The sequence below is a fragment of the Cariama cristata genome, unplaced genomic scaffold (genome assembly GCF_000690535.1).
Source record: "Cariama cristata isolate BGI_N322 unplaced genomic scaffold, ASM69053v1 scaffold42539, whole genome shotgun sequence".
NCBI lineage: Eukaryota > Metazoa > Chordata > Aves > Cariamiformes > Cariamidae > Cariama > Cariama cristata.
Genome location: NW_009635981.1, coordinates 721 through 15,056, shown reverse-complemented (window position 1 = coordinate 15,056; position 14,336 = coordinate 721). Strand labels below are relative to the sequence as shown.

General features: G+C 34.2%; 1 protein-coding gene across 3 annotated transcripts in view; it reads right to left on the bottom strand.

Moving 5' to 3' along the window:
• LOC104167470 (serine/threonine-protein phosphatase 2B catalytic subunit beta isoform-like) overlaps nucleotides 1-14,336 on the bottom strand; it is a 14,672-nt gene that overhangs the window by 117 nt on the left and 219 nt on the right. Inside the window, exons 2-5 of one of the 3 annotated variants that reach the window (XM_009707735.1) lie at nucleotides 9,886-9,967; nucleotides 8,895-8,992; nucleotides 3,271-3,300; nucleotides 1-1,582 (exon numbers count right to left, since the gene is read on the bottom strand). The exon at nucleotides 1-1,582 is cut by the window's left edge and continues 117 nt beyond it. In XM_009707735.1, coding sequence (XP_009706037.1) covers nucleotides 1,404-1,582; nucleotides 3,271-3,300; nucleotides 8,895-8,992; nucleotides 9,886-9,967 — 389 coding nt within the window. In that variant the 3' untranslated portion in view covers nucleotides 1-1,403. Of the gene's footprint in view, nucleotides 1,583-3,270; nucleotides 3,301-8,894; nucleotides 8,993-9,885; nucleotides 9,971-14,336 lie in introns of all 3 variants that reach the window. The other 2 variants (XM_009707737.1, XM_009707736.1) reach the window with 2 other exon arrangements.

Sequence of the window (14,336 nt, the reverse complement as noted above, 5' to 3'; positions counted from 1 at the left end):
AAAAAAAAAAAAAAAAAAAAAGGGAGATGAACTCTAGTGACATAAGTTTCAAGTTGTGTTCCAGGGGATGAGAAGGACATATAGCAAATGTCAAAATATGTAACAAAGTACAGTGGCAATCAGTACAGTCCATTATTTGTGAACAAATTAGCACAGGGCTTCAATTTTTATTTTAACCAAGCACTCCTGTAGATACCAAAATACATGCAGTCTCAAGTTTACACTTTCACTAATGCCTTAGCAGTTGAACGAGCAATTGCTTACGCGCCGCTTTGCCTGAACAAAAACTATGTCCAATACAGTTTCGGTTTCCTTTACAGATTTAAAAATAATAAAAAGCTTGCAGCTATTCAGCCCAGTGATTATTAGCTATTTATGCAACTGTAATACTCACAATAAACTAAAAGTACCCATAACATCTAGGTAACCTATAGACATACATCATAGGTCTATATATTAAATATTTGCAAAATGAAAACATGCATACACAAAATACAATGCCAAGCTTTACAGACTTGATATGAATCAAAATTTACTTAAACAATGTACAAAGTTCAATCAAAAGTACCTTAAAATTAACACTTCCATATTTTTCTTACTTTTAAAATTAGTATATATAATTTTTTTTTTTAAATTCAAGGTGGGGAAGAGTCTTGAAAAAGCTGGGCAAAAAAGTTTCTAAATTAAATATTTTTTTTTAAATCTGTGTTCAAGTAATAAACATTCCTACATAGAAATCTTCTGGTAAGCTGTAACTAAAAAATACAGTGAATACAATATATAATTAGCAACATCTACGGAGTAAACCTGAGGTCAGCATTTTACAGACTCACCAACTGAGGGTTATTTTTTTTTTTGGCATTTTTTCTATTTAAAATACAGTTTTTGCAGCCTCAGATATTTTAAGACCATTCTAATCTATCATTTTAAAGACATTTCATGAAATGGATGTCCATTAATAAATAGTTAGCTCTTAGGGTTGTATCTGAAAGTCTGATTTAAAAAAACCAAACAAACTACCTCTACTGAAAGAAAATTCCCATTTGTAAACTTAAAAGTGTTGACAACGATAAGCATAAGATGCTAGTCTAGATGTGCTTTAGTGATAACAGCCCGATTCTTTCCCCAGATCTCTTCTGAAGTTTCGGCAGCCAGTGATGGACTTTGTGTAAAGAGGTGAGGCACGCTCCCAGGAGGTCGGGTCACCACGTAAAGAGGGGGGCTGTTGTCTCAAAAGCACGATAGTCTGTCTTCAGCGGGATCAAGTTGGATGGTTTTCCACCTCATATTAAGTAGTCACTTCAAGCAATCCCCCTGGCTATTTCATCTGTTGTCACATCAAAAAGCAGTAATCTAGGAACTCGCAGGCGAGACATGAGTGAGTAAACCAGAAGCTGACATGGTCACTGTGCATTGTTGTTGCCAGTTCCGTTGTTTCCATTGGCATTTGTTGTGTTTATAGTATTAATACCATCTTGTTGAAGAGCATCTTTTCTTGGTGGCATTCTCTCATTGATCCTATCCAAACCTTTTGCTTCTTCAAAACTGCAGATTTTATGTTGCGGAGAGAATCCTCGTATTGCTTAACAAAATGCAAATTTGATATGTCAGTAATGGAAAAGTAAGTTGAAAGCATATACTTTTTCTAACAAATGATGTTTAAAACCAGGTAAGAAATCAGCCAAAGGAACTTAGGGCTCTGCATCTGTATTAGTAAAAGCTTCCCTAACCTGCTTTCCTGAAATGTTCAACAGCAATCACGATTTCAGTTTGTAACAAAAAGAACAAAGTATGGCAAATATTCTGCAAGTGGGAATCAAGGGGTTTAAGCCCACTTGATTGCTTCTGTGTGTCCCTGGCGTGGCCAGCTATCAACACCAACTGCTTTTGCTGTCCAGTGCGTCAGGCTTATCCTAACATCCCCCTTCTCTTTGGTGGAATGTCAGTAAGATCTAAGCAGCACAGCAAGTGCAGTGGAGGCAAAGCAGCAAAGGGTTACAGAAATAATAGTAGATTTACACCCTGCATACGCATCGATAGCCTGATCCTGCAGTTTTCATGCAGGCAAAACTGCGGGATGTGGTTCACGTTCTGTGCTAATCATGTGGATGATGGAAATGGACACAACCACAATCACTGAGTTAGCACTGTGGTTAAACAATGGTAGCATTTAAATACAAATGTATTTAAAATAAGTATAGAAAATAGGTATTAGTTTGCTACTGATTATTTTAATGAATGAGGTCTGTAGTTGAATTTACACTTGAAAATGGTTGACCACATAATAAGACTGAAGTCTTTGGGATGAAATAATTCTTTGGAGATTTAAGTACAGCTTTCCACTCACAACAACGGGACCTCTTGCACGTGTGTGTGAGAACAGAATATGGCACTTGTTTATATTTTTGGAGATCTGACTTCCTTAATTAAAAAACAAAGAATACAGTCATTAAATGGCGCTTTGCAACCAAATCTGAAAAAACCCGAAGGTAGCTCTCTCAACTGCTATGCTGTCTGTCATTCACTTGATTGAATATTGAGCAAGAGGAAATGAGTGTCTCTCTCAAAAAGACAACAATCTGAAGTTGAATATTCTGAACACCAAACAATTTCATGGCATTTTGCTCAATACCACAACAAAGGACATGTATACAACTTATTTGGCACAGAAGCACTGAAAATCCATGGAATTTAATATGCCTCATACTGGCAGGCTGGTGTGTATACTGGAAATAAATTTGGTCAACAAATTATGTTCAAAATCTATAGGAAAAAAAATTACATTTATAAGTCTTCCACTACCAGATGTGTTACAGAAAGTTTTAAAAAAAAAATACGTTCAAAGGCATTAAAATAGATTTTACGAGAAAAGGCATGCATAAACAACCCTCCTTCCACGTATAACTCCCCCCCGCAATCAAACAAAACCTTGCAGTTGAATGCAGAAAAAAAACCACTAAACACTACCATATTTAAGGACTTCAAGACAACACCACGTATCACAACATGCTATTATACAAAAACCTACTGCATATTTTGTAAAAACAAACAAAAAAAAGGCCAAAAAAACCCCCAAGAATTTCCCTAAAATATTAAGAGAATCATCATCCTAAAGCCAGAAATGAATGTTACATGTAAAAGGGATGAATCAATGCAGTTGATTCATCTCTGCTTGTGCAAGTTGAAAGTAAAACACACCCACACAGAGTACTTTTGAATTCCCTCCCAGACACCACAGATCTCTGCCAATGGCAAAGACTCTGATCATACCTTTTTCAGCCTCAATTGCCTCTACAGTGGCTGTACAGAAGTGAGCAGATGCATGCAAAATGAATGAGAAAGATGAAGAGTGTAATATCGCATAGCAGAAAAGGCAATGATCAATTTAATATTGTATGCTACGCCAGATTAGATTACAATTAGTTAAAATTATAATTAAGGTTTTGGGGTGTTGTTTTTAAGTTCAAGTGAAACTTCACCTAAATTTTAACTAATACAGTTTATCAACTAAAAGTGTATCAAAGCAACACTAATTAACTGATGTTATTAACTGCACATTTCTGTTTTTTGTTTGTTTGTTTGTTTTTTTAAGACAGCAACAGAAAATGTCTTGTGGTATGGTTTAAAAAAAGATACTAAAAATCTATTTGAGACTACTATTTCTGAAGACTAAATAAAATGCATTAGTGAGCTTCATTAAATTGCCAGGAAGGACGCTATAAAAATAACATCAGCAGTGTTCTAATAATAAGAAATTATTTTTCTCTCTCTGTTTAGCTCCCTGAAGTTTAACTCATACTTCAATTTCTTACTGTATTTTAAGCTAAAACGGGTATCTCCAAGAAGTGAACTGTGAAATTTAAACCATAAAAGACAAATCTAGCTAGTCATATTTACAAAGTCTCATAATTGTTTAGTTGAATCAACAACAAAGTCTACAGCAGGAAGAGGTCTGGATTTAACGAAGTCTTGGTGGGTGAATTAATGTGAATATGAAAAAAAAATCTAGCTTACTAGTTGTTTTTTGAACTAAATAACCATGACATCTGCTGTAATTTCTTAGGTGTAAGATCTGTCCCAATTGTTTTAGCTCTGGAAGTCATAGCTTTAACATAAGGTTATTAGGACATCAAAATCAAAAAAACCCTTCTATTAGGGCAGACTTGCTAAAGAAACCAGTTTGTAACTATGACCTAAACAGTAGCTAAGTTTCAATAATGGTAACAATTTTTTACCTCCCCTACTATGTGCCATGCTTCCAGTACCATAATTACAGATACACTAACAAAAAATAGCATACATAGTGGTAAACCTACTCGGGTAGTGCTTGATACATACTGTTAACAACAAAAATCATAACAGAGTATTAATGCAAATGTTGGAGAAACTAGCTATATAAGAAAATATGGCATTAGATCAGAAAAGGATTCTTTAAAGCAAATTAAAGTTTATTACTTCTTATTTCCTATCCAACAAAAATCAGAGACAATATTTCAATTGCCTACACTATGTCTACACTATGTTGTTATGTATCAATTGCCTACACTATGCCTCGACCTCACTGTTGCATAAAATTCTAATTTCATCTGAGATACTCTAAAAAAATAACTAAAATTAGATACTTGCCTCAACTGCTACTAAAATAACGTGGAATACTTAAGGGTAATGCAGCATTTTAACTTTTACATACTGCACATTCCATGGTACCCCAAAAACAATTTCCTGCACTTAAATCTACATAGACAAGGGCAATCCCAGAATTAAATCAAAAAGCCACTTGAATGGATGGTTATTTAGGCTTACTTTAAGGGAAAGAAACTTTATGAAATTGTAAAAATGAATTAGTTTAAGAATTATTTTAGAAAGTCACCAAATACATACTTTCATAGTATAATCAATTTGCCATACAAATACAAAACTATGTAAAAAAAACACCTCTTTCCACCATTTCCTGTTACCTGTGAAGTCTTTGTTTTCAATCTTTTCCTGAAAAGATCACGAATACTGATTTATCTCTGTAAATTAGGTAGCTTGGTCATAAACACAAATTTCAAAATTTACTCCTAGTTCATTCTACTTGTAGTACTATTATTCCAAAAAGATCTTGGAATATATATCACAGTTAAGAAAAAGATAACTTTCAATTTGACATAAAAGAACAAACTGACTGGAAAATACAAGCACTTAAAAAACCCCACACTGTAAAGACTCAATTTGGAAAATAATTTTGTTGGATTCTCTTTTGCAGGTACATCTAAATTAAAACTATATTCTTTGTAAACCCTGATAAAACCTCAAATAAATACTCTATCATACTAACATAACAGGCAATCCTGAAGTCTTTGCTCAGAAAATTCTTGACTTGAAAGCAAATTTTAAGCAACAGGGTTCAATGGCATTTCCATCCTCAATTCCAGCTCTCCTCCTGCTTTACTTAGGGGACAGATCTGATACAAAATCCTTGCCAACTTTCAACATAAAACAAAAAAAACTATCTTACTGCCCCTCTGACTAATAGCAAGAGCAGCAAGGAAAGATACGAAATTTTTGGCTAGTTCAGATGACTTCCATGGAAGTACTTACAATTTTTAATTTAGGCTTGTGTTTAGTATGTTGCTGGGTAAAGCTTTAGGTGTTTGGGTTTCTTTTTAACAGATGTTGACTCAATTTGGAAAGTAATTTCATTGTATTCAGTTCACAGAATAAATCACTAGGAAATGTTACTTTAAAGAACAGTACTTAATATGGTCTTTAATATTTCAGTTACTATAATGCAAGCAACATAAATAATAAAACCCATAAATCTATGTTAAAAAAAATTTAGAAACATACAAAGGCCATGATTCCCAAAGTCTGTTTTTATCCTAGTACATTAAAGCTATCTAAAGACAACCTATAATTCATTTTTCAAAAATATATCCATATATTTCTGGGAAAAAAAATCATATATTGACTTCTTCCATAGGATGTAGTTTTGCACTTTTTTTCCAAAATTGTCTTTTTTAACTGATTTGTTTGTTTAATGCTTTCATTACAGTTAGAATTTGTATTTCGTTTTCAGACTGCTCTGTTTTGCAGTAAGAATCTGTTCAAGCATTGCCCATAAAGGGGTTCTTTTAGACTGACTGATGTGTTTGGTGCCCTACTGTGCATTATGTCAATGCCAACAAGCTTCTCTCCTCTGCCAATGGCCAGTATCTCTGAAAAGACAGCAGGTGTGACTAAACAAATTCCTGAAACAGTACTGGTATTTGCTAAGATCTAGTACAGAACATGTTACTGACATTAAGAATTATAATAGGCATATATGCAAAAATTGCATATGCATTGCCATAATGGTGACTTACATATATATGTCTATATATATGTATTTGCCCTGATAAAAAGTTTCAGCCCAGCTCTCTAGGGAAATGTAAATATACACTCCAATTTCTTACAGCTTTCAAAGTTTCTTCTAGATTTCATAACAACCAGCACAACTAGACCTTTTCTCAACGTGCTATTGAAAAACAAGCACTTGTAAGACTGAAACCTGGAAAACCCATGACATACTGGTCACTTTTGCGAATTTTCAAGCAAACAAAAGAATAGAATAAAAAAATACTACAATTACTATTATTTTCTCAAATCTAGATTAGTTTAAATTATTGATAGTATACTAAACACAGTACAATATACTTCAAAAAGTAATTAAATATTTGTAGTAAGAAATCCTACTGTACTATCAGTGACCATATTTTTGCCAAGAATATGAATTCATTGATATTATGATGGTTTAGAAAAGTGTGAATTAATGAAGTTTTATTTTATTTTTGGTTTACTTCTAGCTTTGCAAGTGAGCATAATACTTTGAAGACTTCGACTTAATTTTAAGACTGGAAGAATCAAATTCTTATCAGTAAAATGAGTTACTACAATTTAAGAACTAACAGTTGGCATGAGTTATTTTGAACAATCAACTAAACCAAATGAGATATATTAATGTAGCGCATCAAGGAATATTGCCATCAAAAGTTCTAGTCAAGAAAAAAACACACCCACAAAAATCCAAACCACATTTTGCATACTTTCCAAATGTCCCACATTTTCAGTAATGGTAGAAAGTCATACGTTTTATGTTAAAAAAATTTTCTAGTCAGTTTGATCCTCTCTGATATTTGTAATGCAACATGGATAAAAATCTGTTAAATGAGTGAGAGGAATGCAGACTCATTTTTTTAAGCATAATAAAGTATCTTATTAAACAACAAAAATTAAAACTCAAACATAAGCTTTTGGAATAGTTGGATGGATTAAGAAACATACACCATTTCTTGTTATAGACATTCACAAAACAATCACATACAAACACTGGACATATAAACTTACTTGTAGACATTATATGTCCACTGAAAAATTACTTAAAATGTGACATTCATGTTTCAAGGGTATTAAAAAACAGCTTTGATAGTTTAATAGAAAACGTAGTGAAAGGCTTAAAAAAAACTACATAGAAAATTTTTAAAATTCAAATAAACAGGCTAAATGACAAAATGAGAAAAGCAGCTGCTCTTGGAAAATAGATTGTGTAAAAAGTCATATTCATATATCACAATCTTTCAATAGTTATAAAATTCAGTGGTCCCCTACAACAGTGTTCTACTTTCTAGTAAAGCCTGAAGATGGCCAATAAAAAGCCTTTGCATAATTTATGTTAAGAGTGCTGCTGATATGAAGTCCGGTTTCAGACTGGTGTACTTTAGTTATCCACCATTGTGAACAGAAAGCTGGACTTCATTCTTTTAATATATTTGGTACAATCTCATAGCATTCTCCCTAAGACTAGTTAATCTTATATGGGCCTTGTGAAAAATATGATCCAATGATTCAACAAACTAAAAAAAGAAGAAAAACCTTTTACAAAATATTCAATGAGCCAGATTACAGGTATATTTTGTATAGAGTTCTTTTTATTTTCATGCAAAAAAAATATATGCACACTTAATAACACCCTTTTATTTTGATTTATTTACAAGTTTTAAATTCAATCCCATTATTCTCAACTGATTTTATAACAATTACTGAATAATTTTCAAGTACATTATTGTTCAAAGTGCACAGACAATGTGCAGCAGCAAATGCAGCAAACCTCAAAAACAAGGTGCTACAACATTGCTTCTACATCAAGAGACAGACAAGTGTCTGGGATAGTGGTTTAATTTTAACACTTATACAGACATACATCTATACCTAGAGAGAGACAGACAGATCTAAGAAAGCAGCTACATCTGCAGAGGAAGGAAACAGCATGTTACAAGGACAATTCAGGGAGGTCAATTATACATAGAACATTTGACAAACAACATAGAGAACAAACTTTGGCATTAATTACCAGGGTACAAAACGCAGCACATTTCAATCTATCAATGGAGCGTAATATGGAACTCTGCAGCCTGTAGCTCTTTGTTAATATCAGTATCAACAAGTATTTGACATTGTCAATGAAAATACTAACACATCTATAATAAAACCATTTTAATGGAAAGCAGACAAGTAATGATGCAAAATTACATTGCCATTTTTGTATCTGTAATGATCAAATGCCTCAATATCAGATCTATATGGTCACCTCACTTCAGGCATCTGCATCACCTGAAAAACTGTAAACTCAGGAAGCTCAAAGTCTGAAAAATGTGGCCTGACACCGCTGAACTCATTTGCTTTTAGTTTTATACCCTGGTTAAGTATCCATTTCACATTGCCTGATTAACACATAACACTATGCTTGTATCAGCCGCTAAGACAAGAACTGAAAAGCATAAGAAATTCCCTGCATGCATTATGTGTAGTGTTAGCAAAAGAGTGAGATGTGCCCCAGTCCATCTGAGGCACAGCAAGTTGCATAACATCATTACCACTTTGCAGGGTCTGTCGTCCTCCAGCCAACACTCCACTAGGTAACATTCCAGTGGGAGTCAAACCCTTGAGTGTCAGCACACTTTCACTCTCCTCCCTGATGCGAGGAAAAACAATAACAAAAGCTTAAATATCTACTCATGAAAACTTGTATTAAAGTAAAATATGGGATGGGGAGAGGGAGACCCTATTTTTGCTGTGCTTTATGTATGTCAATACTGAATGTAAGTTCAAGTTCAAACAACTAGAAAGGGGAAAAATATTTCTATTCCATTCCAGTCTTTGCTCTGCTTGGGAGTGATAAGCACTGATTACTTCTGAACCAAATTCTGAGCAATTATTCACACACAGGCTCATTAGTTTTGAAATTAGCACTGAATGCCTCATGAAATTAGCACTGAACATATCTCAGTGCCATAAAACAATCCACAATTTTGTTCAAAGTGTCTATGCTTCAGGCAATACCAACTTTAAAAAATTATCCCTATTTGAACAATTATGGTCTGTGGAAAACTATACATTTTGGGTAAATGTGATCATGAAATCTCTAGATCTAGACAGGTACAAGAAAATGGTATTTTTAAAAGATGAAAACAAACATACAAAAACCTGAAACAAAAAAATCCCTAGTCCTCAACTTTCTAGTATGCCAGAAATTTTCTGAGCCAGTCCTGACATCCTCTATTACACCGTTGACTTCAATCTCTGTATTTTGGTATTGTCTTTTCAACACTCATAGTTAACGGATGGACAAATAACTTGTAAACTAAAGATCATGTTCTCTAATTTCTTGAAACATGTCTCAAAAATAACTTAAAAATATTCTGTAACCAAAAATAGCAACATCAATGAGGTGCATCGATATGTCAAACAAGATTCTGATGCACAATGATCTCCCTGAAAAATGTTTGGCATCCATTTTCCTGGAACAAAGATGTTTTCCTAATATACATAAGAGGGGTTTTAGGAACGCAGAAGTCACGCAAGTACCTGAGAACAGAGAAGACTCTTGCCATCTTGCCAATTGCACGAATTTTGTTTCTGATTATTTCTTTCCGTGCAGCAGCTGTACCTACTTTCAATGGAATAAGAGAGAGTCTCAAGCTCATGAGTATTTACAGGGTCATCATTTGAAAGCACACTGAATTCAACACAACTGTTTAAGTTCAGTACTCTTCACAGGAGGCCAGTACTCAAACACTTAAGGGCACAAAGTTATAAAATTATGGCTTCAGAATGCCATCAAAATCACCATCACTTCTGTGTCCACAAAACATTCACAAAAAAGTTTAGGATATTCACAGTGATTTCCTAAAGCTAGCAAGTATCTAAATTAGCACCACTACAGTATAGTAACTATCATAACTCATTTGCCTGAACTTTACACTTGAAATTCTTCACTGACATCTGTATATATCAAGATGTAGGCATGCAGGCCAATATAAAAGCCAAAGAGATATTAAAGCCACAAAAAATAAAGATTTGTTGCTAATTATTACACAGCTGTCCGAGAGAAAACAGTAGTTTGTTTGCTTGTTTTTATGTCAATTCCCCAAAACACATCCCCAACAAAAAAACCCTGAAAATGAAACCCCAAAGAATTGCAGTGTTACCTCCCTTACCACCTAAAGTCTACATTCCGCATCATCTTAGGTTTACATCATATGCAGAAATTACAAATACCAAAGATCTGGAGTAAATACTGCGTATTCCACAGAGCACAGAGATACCATTTGTGACAGATAAAAGTAAAGACAAAACTCCGAAAGGAGGCTTGCAATTAGGAAGGATAGCCATCTTTGCTTGCCTTGACATTATAAAAATGGAAGCTCCTTTCTCCAATGCTAGGTGTTGCTGGTTTGTTTCAATGTATAAAAGTCATCCTTCCCCTCATTCTCCTTTCCTTTTGCTGACTCCTCAATTCTACTATAACAGTAAAGGCAGATGAGGAGACATCAAAACTAAAATCCTTACTTCTCCTCAGCCATTGGGGAAGGAGGGTATTAATCACACCAAGATAAGAGTAACTCAGTCATACTTTGAATTCAACCACAGGGGACCAAAAGTGAATCAACTCAGACAGCTCTGTGAGGTATTCCAGATCTTCCATATATCATTGTTCTTCAATCCTGGGAGAAAGGTACTTATTAAAAAGTTGCCAGACTAATTTGCAAGAATGTAGAAGAGAGGATCACAGAAGTGGGCAGAGGAAGGCTGCATATCAACAAATTTGTCTACTTGCATTCAAAAAAGGCAGCTGTGGAAGAAACCTTTTTTCATCCCTGCTTACTAGTATTTAGCTTCCACATGAGAGTACATACACTCTAGCAGAACAGAGTCGCCCTTCTCAGACCACAATTGCAAGAACGCAAGGCCTTCTGTTGCACAAGATTGGGGAGACTCCCGACCGTGACCACCAAACCAAATAAAATACAAACGATAAGGCATATAAGGGCAAACAACAACAAAATCACACAAGAAGGAATGTGTATAGAGGTGACAAAGAAAAAAAGGGAGTAAGAGACAACCTTTGTATGAACACAATGAAAGAATGCTGGGGTTTGACAAATATCTGCCAATGCCTTTAAACAAAATGAAAAAGCAAGGAACTACTGAGTAAAGGTTTTTTAGACAAAGGAACCACTTTAATGAACTGCAGATGCTAAATTAAAAACCAAACCAAACCAAAACAAAAGGCTCAGGAAAAACTTTAAACAGGATAGGCTGAAACATTCATTTTTTACCGAAAAGAATTTATTTTAAATTCTAACTTTTAATTTTTAAAGTTCTAGAAGTTTTTACTTTCTCACTTTGCACACTATTAGCAGCTAACTCTAACAGCTTGAGGATCTGGAATGAGAAGGGGACTCTCTGAGTTTTTGAAAAGGCTAGGGCTAAGTGAGGGACCATCAATCTTTCCCCATAAGTCCCTCAGTTTTCCTCCTACCTACACCTATTTGAGGGCTACACTGATGCAGAGCTGTAACACGCAGGCTGAAAAGACTTCAGGCAGTGCTAGTGTCCATATCTAACTCAGGAAGGTCCCTGTGTCTTAAAAGGAGAAAGGCTGGTTTTGCATAGTTTTGGTGTTTGGTTGGTTTTGGGGGTTTGTTTTGGGGTTTTTTTTTTAACATGATCTTTCATTGCCCCAGCTCTCCAGAAGCAACATAGCCAAACATATTTCTCCAGGCTGCAGCACTGCACTGATGTGGCCATTGAACCTTGGTTAGTTCAGAGAAGACAGTGAGGTGGCATCTGCTTGCAGGAGCGTATCTTGATTATATCCTAAATTAGAGGTGATATGACAAAGAACACTTCCATCCCCCATTCCCAATGCCTGCACAAGAAGCAAATTCTGAAATGCTCATACTATTATGCTCCAAAGAATTCACATAACCTTTGAAAACATCTCTATAATCTAATGCATTCCCAAGTATTAGAAATATTCTCTGGAAATGACGAATTTATACAGAAAGCAAATCGATTATTAGGTAAGTAATGGTCAGAAGAATTTATCTGCACAGAATTATCTACCCTGGGATTTCCAAAAAAAGGTGATAGGTCATGAATTTAAGGCTTCTTTTTACATTTTGTATCCAGCCATCTTCAAAATTGCACATACAACTGAAAGGTACCTTTTTTGACATGTCAGTTGAAGGAAACTAAAAGTACTATACAAACCAGGTTTTGGAACATTGTATAAACACATTCCATGCACAACCTTAAAAAAAGCTCACGATAAAAGTATTAAAGAGCAAGACAGACAACTGAACGCTCCCTAGACATGCAGGACCAAAGATAAAATTTTAGAAATAGGTAAAAGAATGAAATTCTACAAAAAAAGGAATGGAAGAAAGGAGGAAAAAAATTCATGCACAGAAAGACAGATGTCTTGGAATATGACTTCTGATAACAAAATACACAAGCCTTTGTAAACATCCCATTAAAATGGGTAATAATAATAAAATGCTACATATGTCTCAACAGAAAGGTATTTTTTGCATTAATACTTATACTGCCAGGTTCTATGAAGTCATATTTCAAAACATTCCTACTCTGTCTGGTCTGTACCTTTTTTATTGCCATATATGAGTCGCTCTTCAGATGGAGAGTCCAGAAAAAAAGGAAGTGAACGATGGAGAAAAAGGTGAGTGAGACAAATAAAATAAAGAGATTACTTGGCAGTGGTAATAAAGAAGGAATGGAGAAGAAATGTGAAAAAAATAAAATGGAAAATTGCAACACTTAAAAAATGCATTAATCAAACAAGAAGTGGAATATTTGAGTATATTTTAAAATTTGACGATAAACAAGTAAAAGCTTGAAAGTCAACAGTTAAAAAAAAAAATCCATTCACATAGAAAGATAAAGCGTAGACAGTACCTAGGTGGCATTAAGAGATGCATCAAAGCAAAGAAATTGTTAAAGGAGACAGAAGAATAAAATAATTCAAATTAGGAAAATGCAACTTTGGACTAAAGACAGGGCATATGCAATCAACTGATGACTGCTGGACGATGTAAATCCTAATGTCTCAGAATACTACAATACCACCTAATCCTACCCTGCAAATGCTTGGTGTAATTGCTTTATGCTCAATTTAGTAGGATTACTTGAATGAAAAACATAAATTAACTGTTTGCAGGATCACACTTGAAACTATTTCTAAGTTTTCACATTTCTGGCAACAATCTAAATGGCAGTAAAGTTCAAGTGGCTCATAACCAATGCATTCCAATCTAAACCACACAGCTGCTTAGCACACCACTATTCTGCTACTGAATTTGAACACACACGTTATCAAACATTAAGAATGGAGTCATGTCTCTAGTATCTTTATATAAATAATCCTTTACTGTTCCTCAAAGGCTGCTGAAATTTTCCTTTCTCCTCCCCCATCAATCAAACAATCAGTTCTGTTATTAGGTAAAATGAAGCAAGTCTGAGAAACTTTTAGGTATGACCTTAAGCACTAATGTAAAAAACCAACAAAACAAAGGGCGATATGCTAGGCCTTCATGTTAATGTTGCTTATTAATCATCATGTTACAAACATTTCCTTAGCAAAGTACTGTATCATACTTTAAAAGCTAGAAAGATGTTATAATTCATTACATAAATACATATTATACAATGTACATATAAAAGTTCTCCTTTAACTTTTATGCTTTTAACTCAAACACCAAGACTTAAACTTGTATTTCATACTTTATGTATAGTACTTTGCCATAAGAAATACTTTATCTTTCACCTACATCAATTCTTTATTGAAGAGTAATCATTAAGATATTATAAATTTATTCTAAATATTAGCAAACTAAGTTTAGTATGTTTCAAGCTTAAAGTACCAAGACATTCTGAGAATTTTCCACAAAAAGTTTCAGTTTTAAATAGAAATCAGATATGAATATTTGCAAAGGATACACAACTCCCTTCTCTGC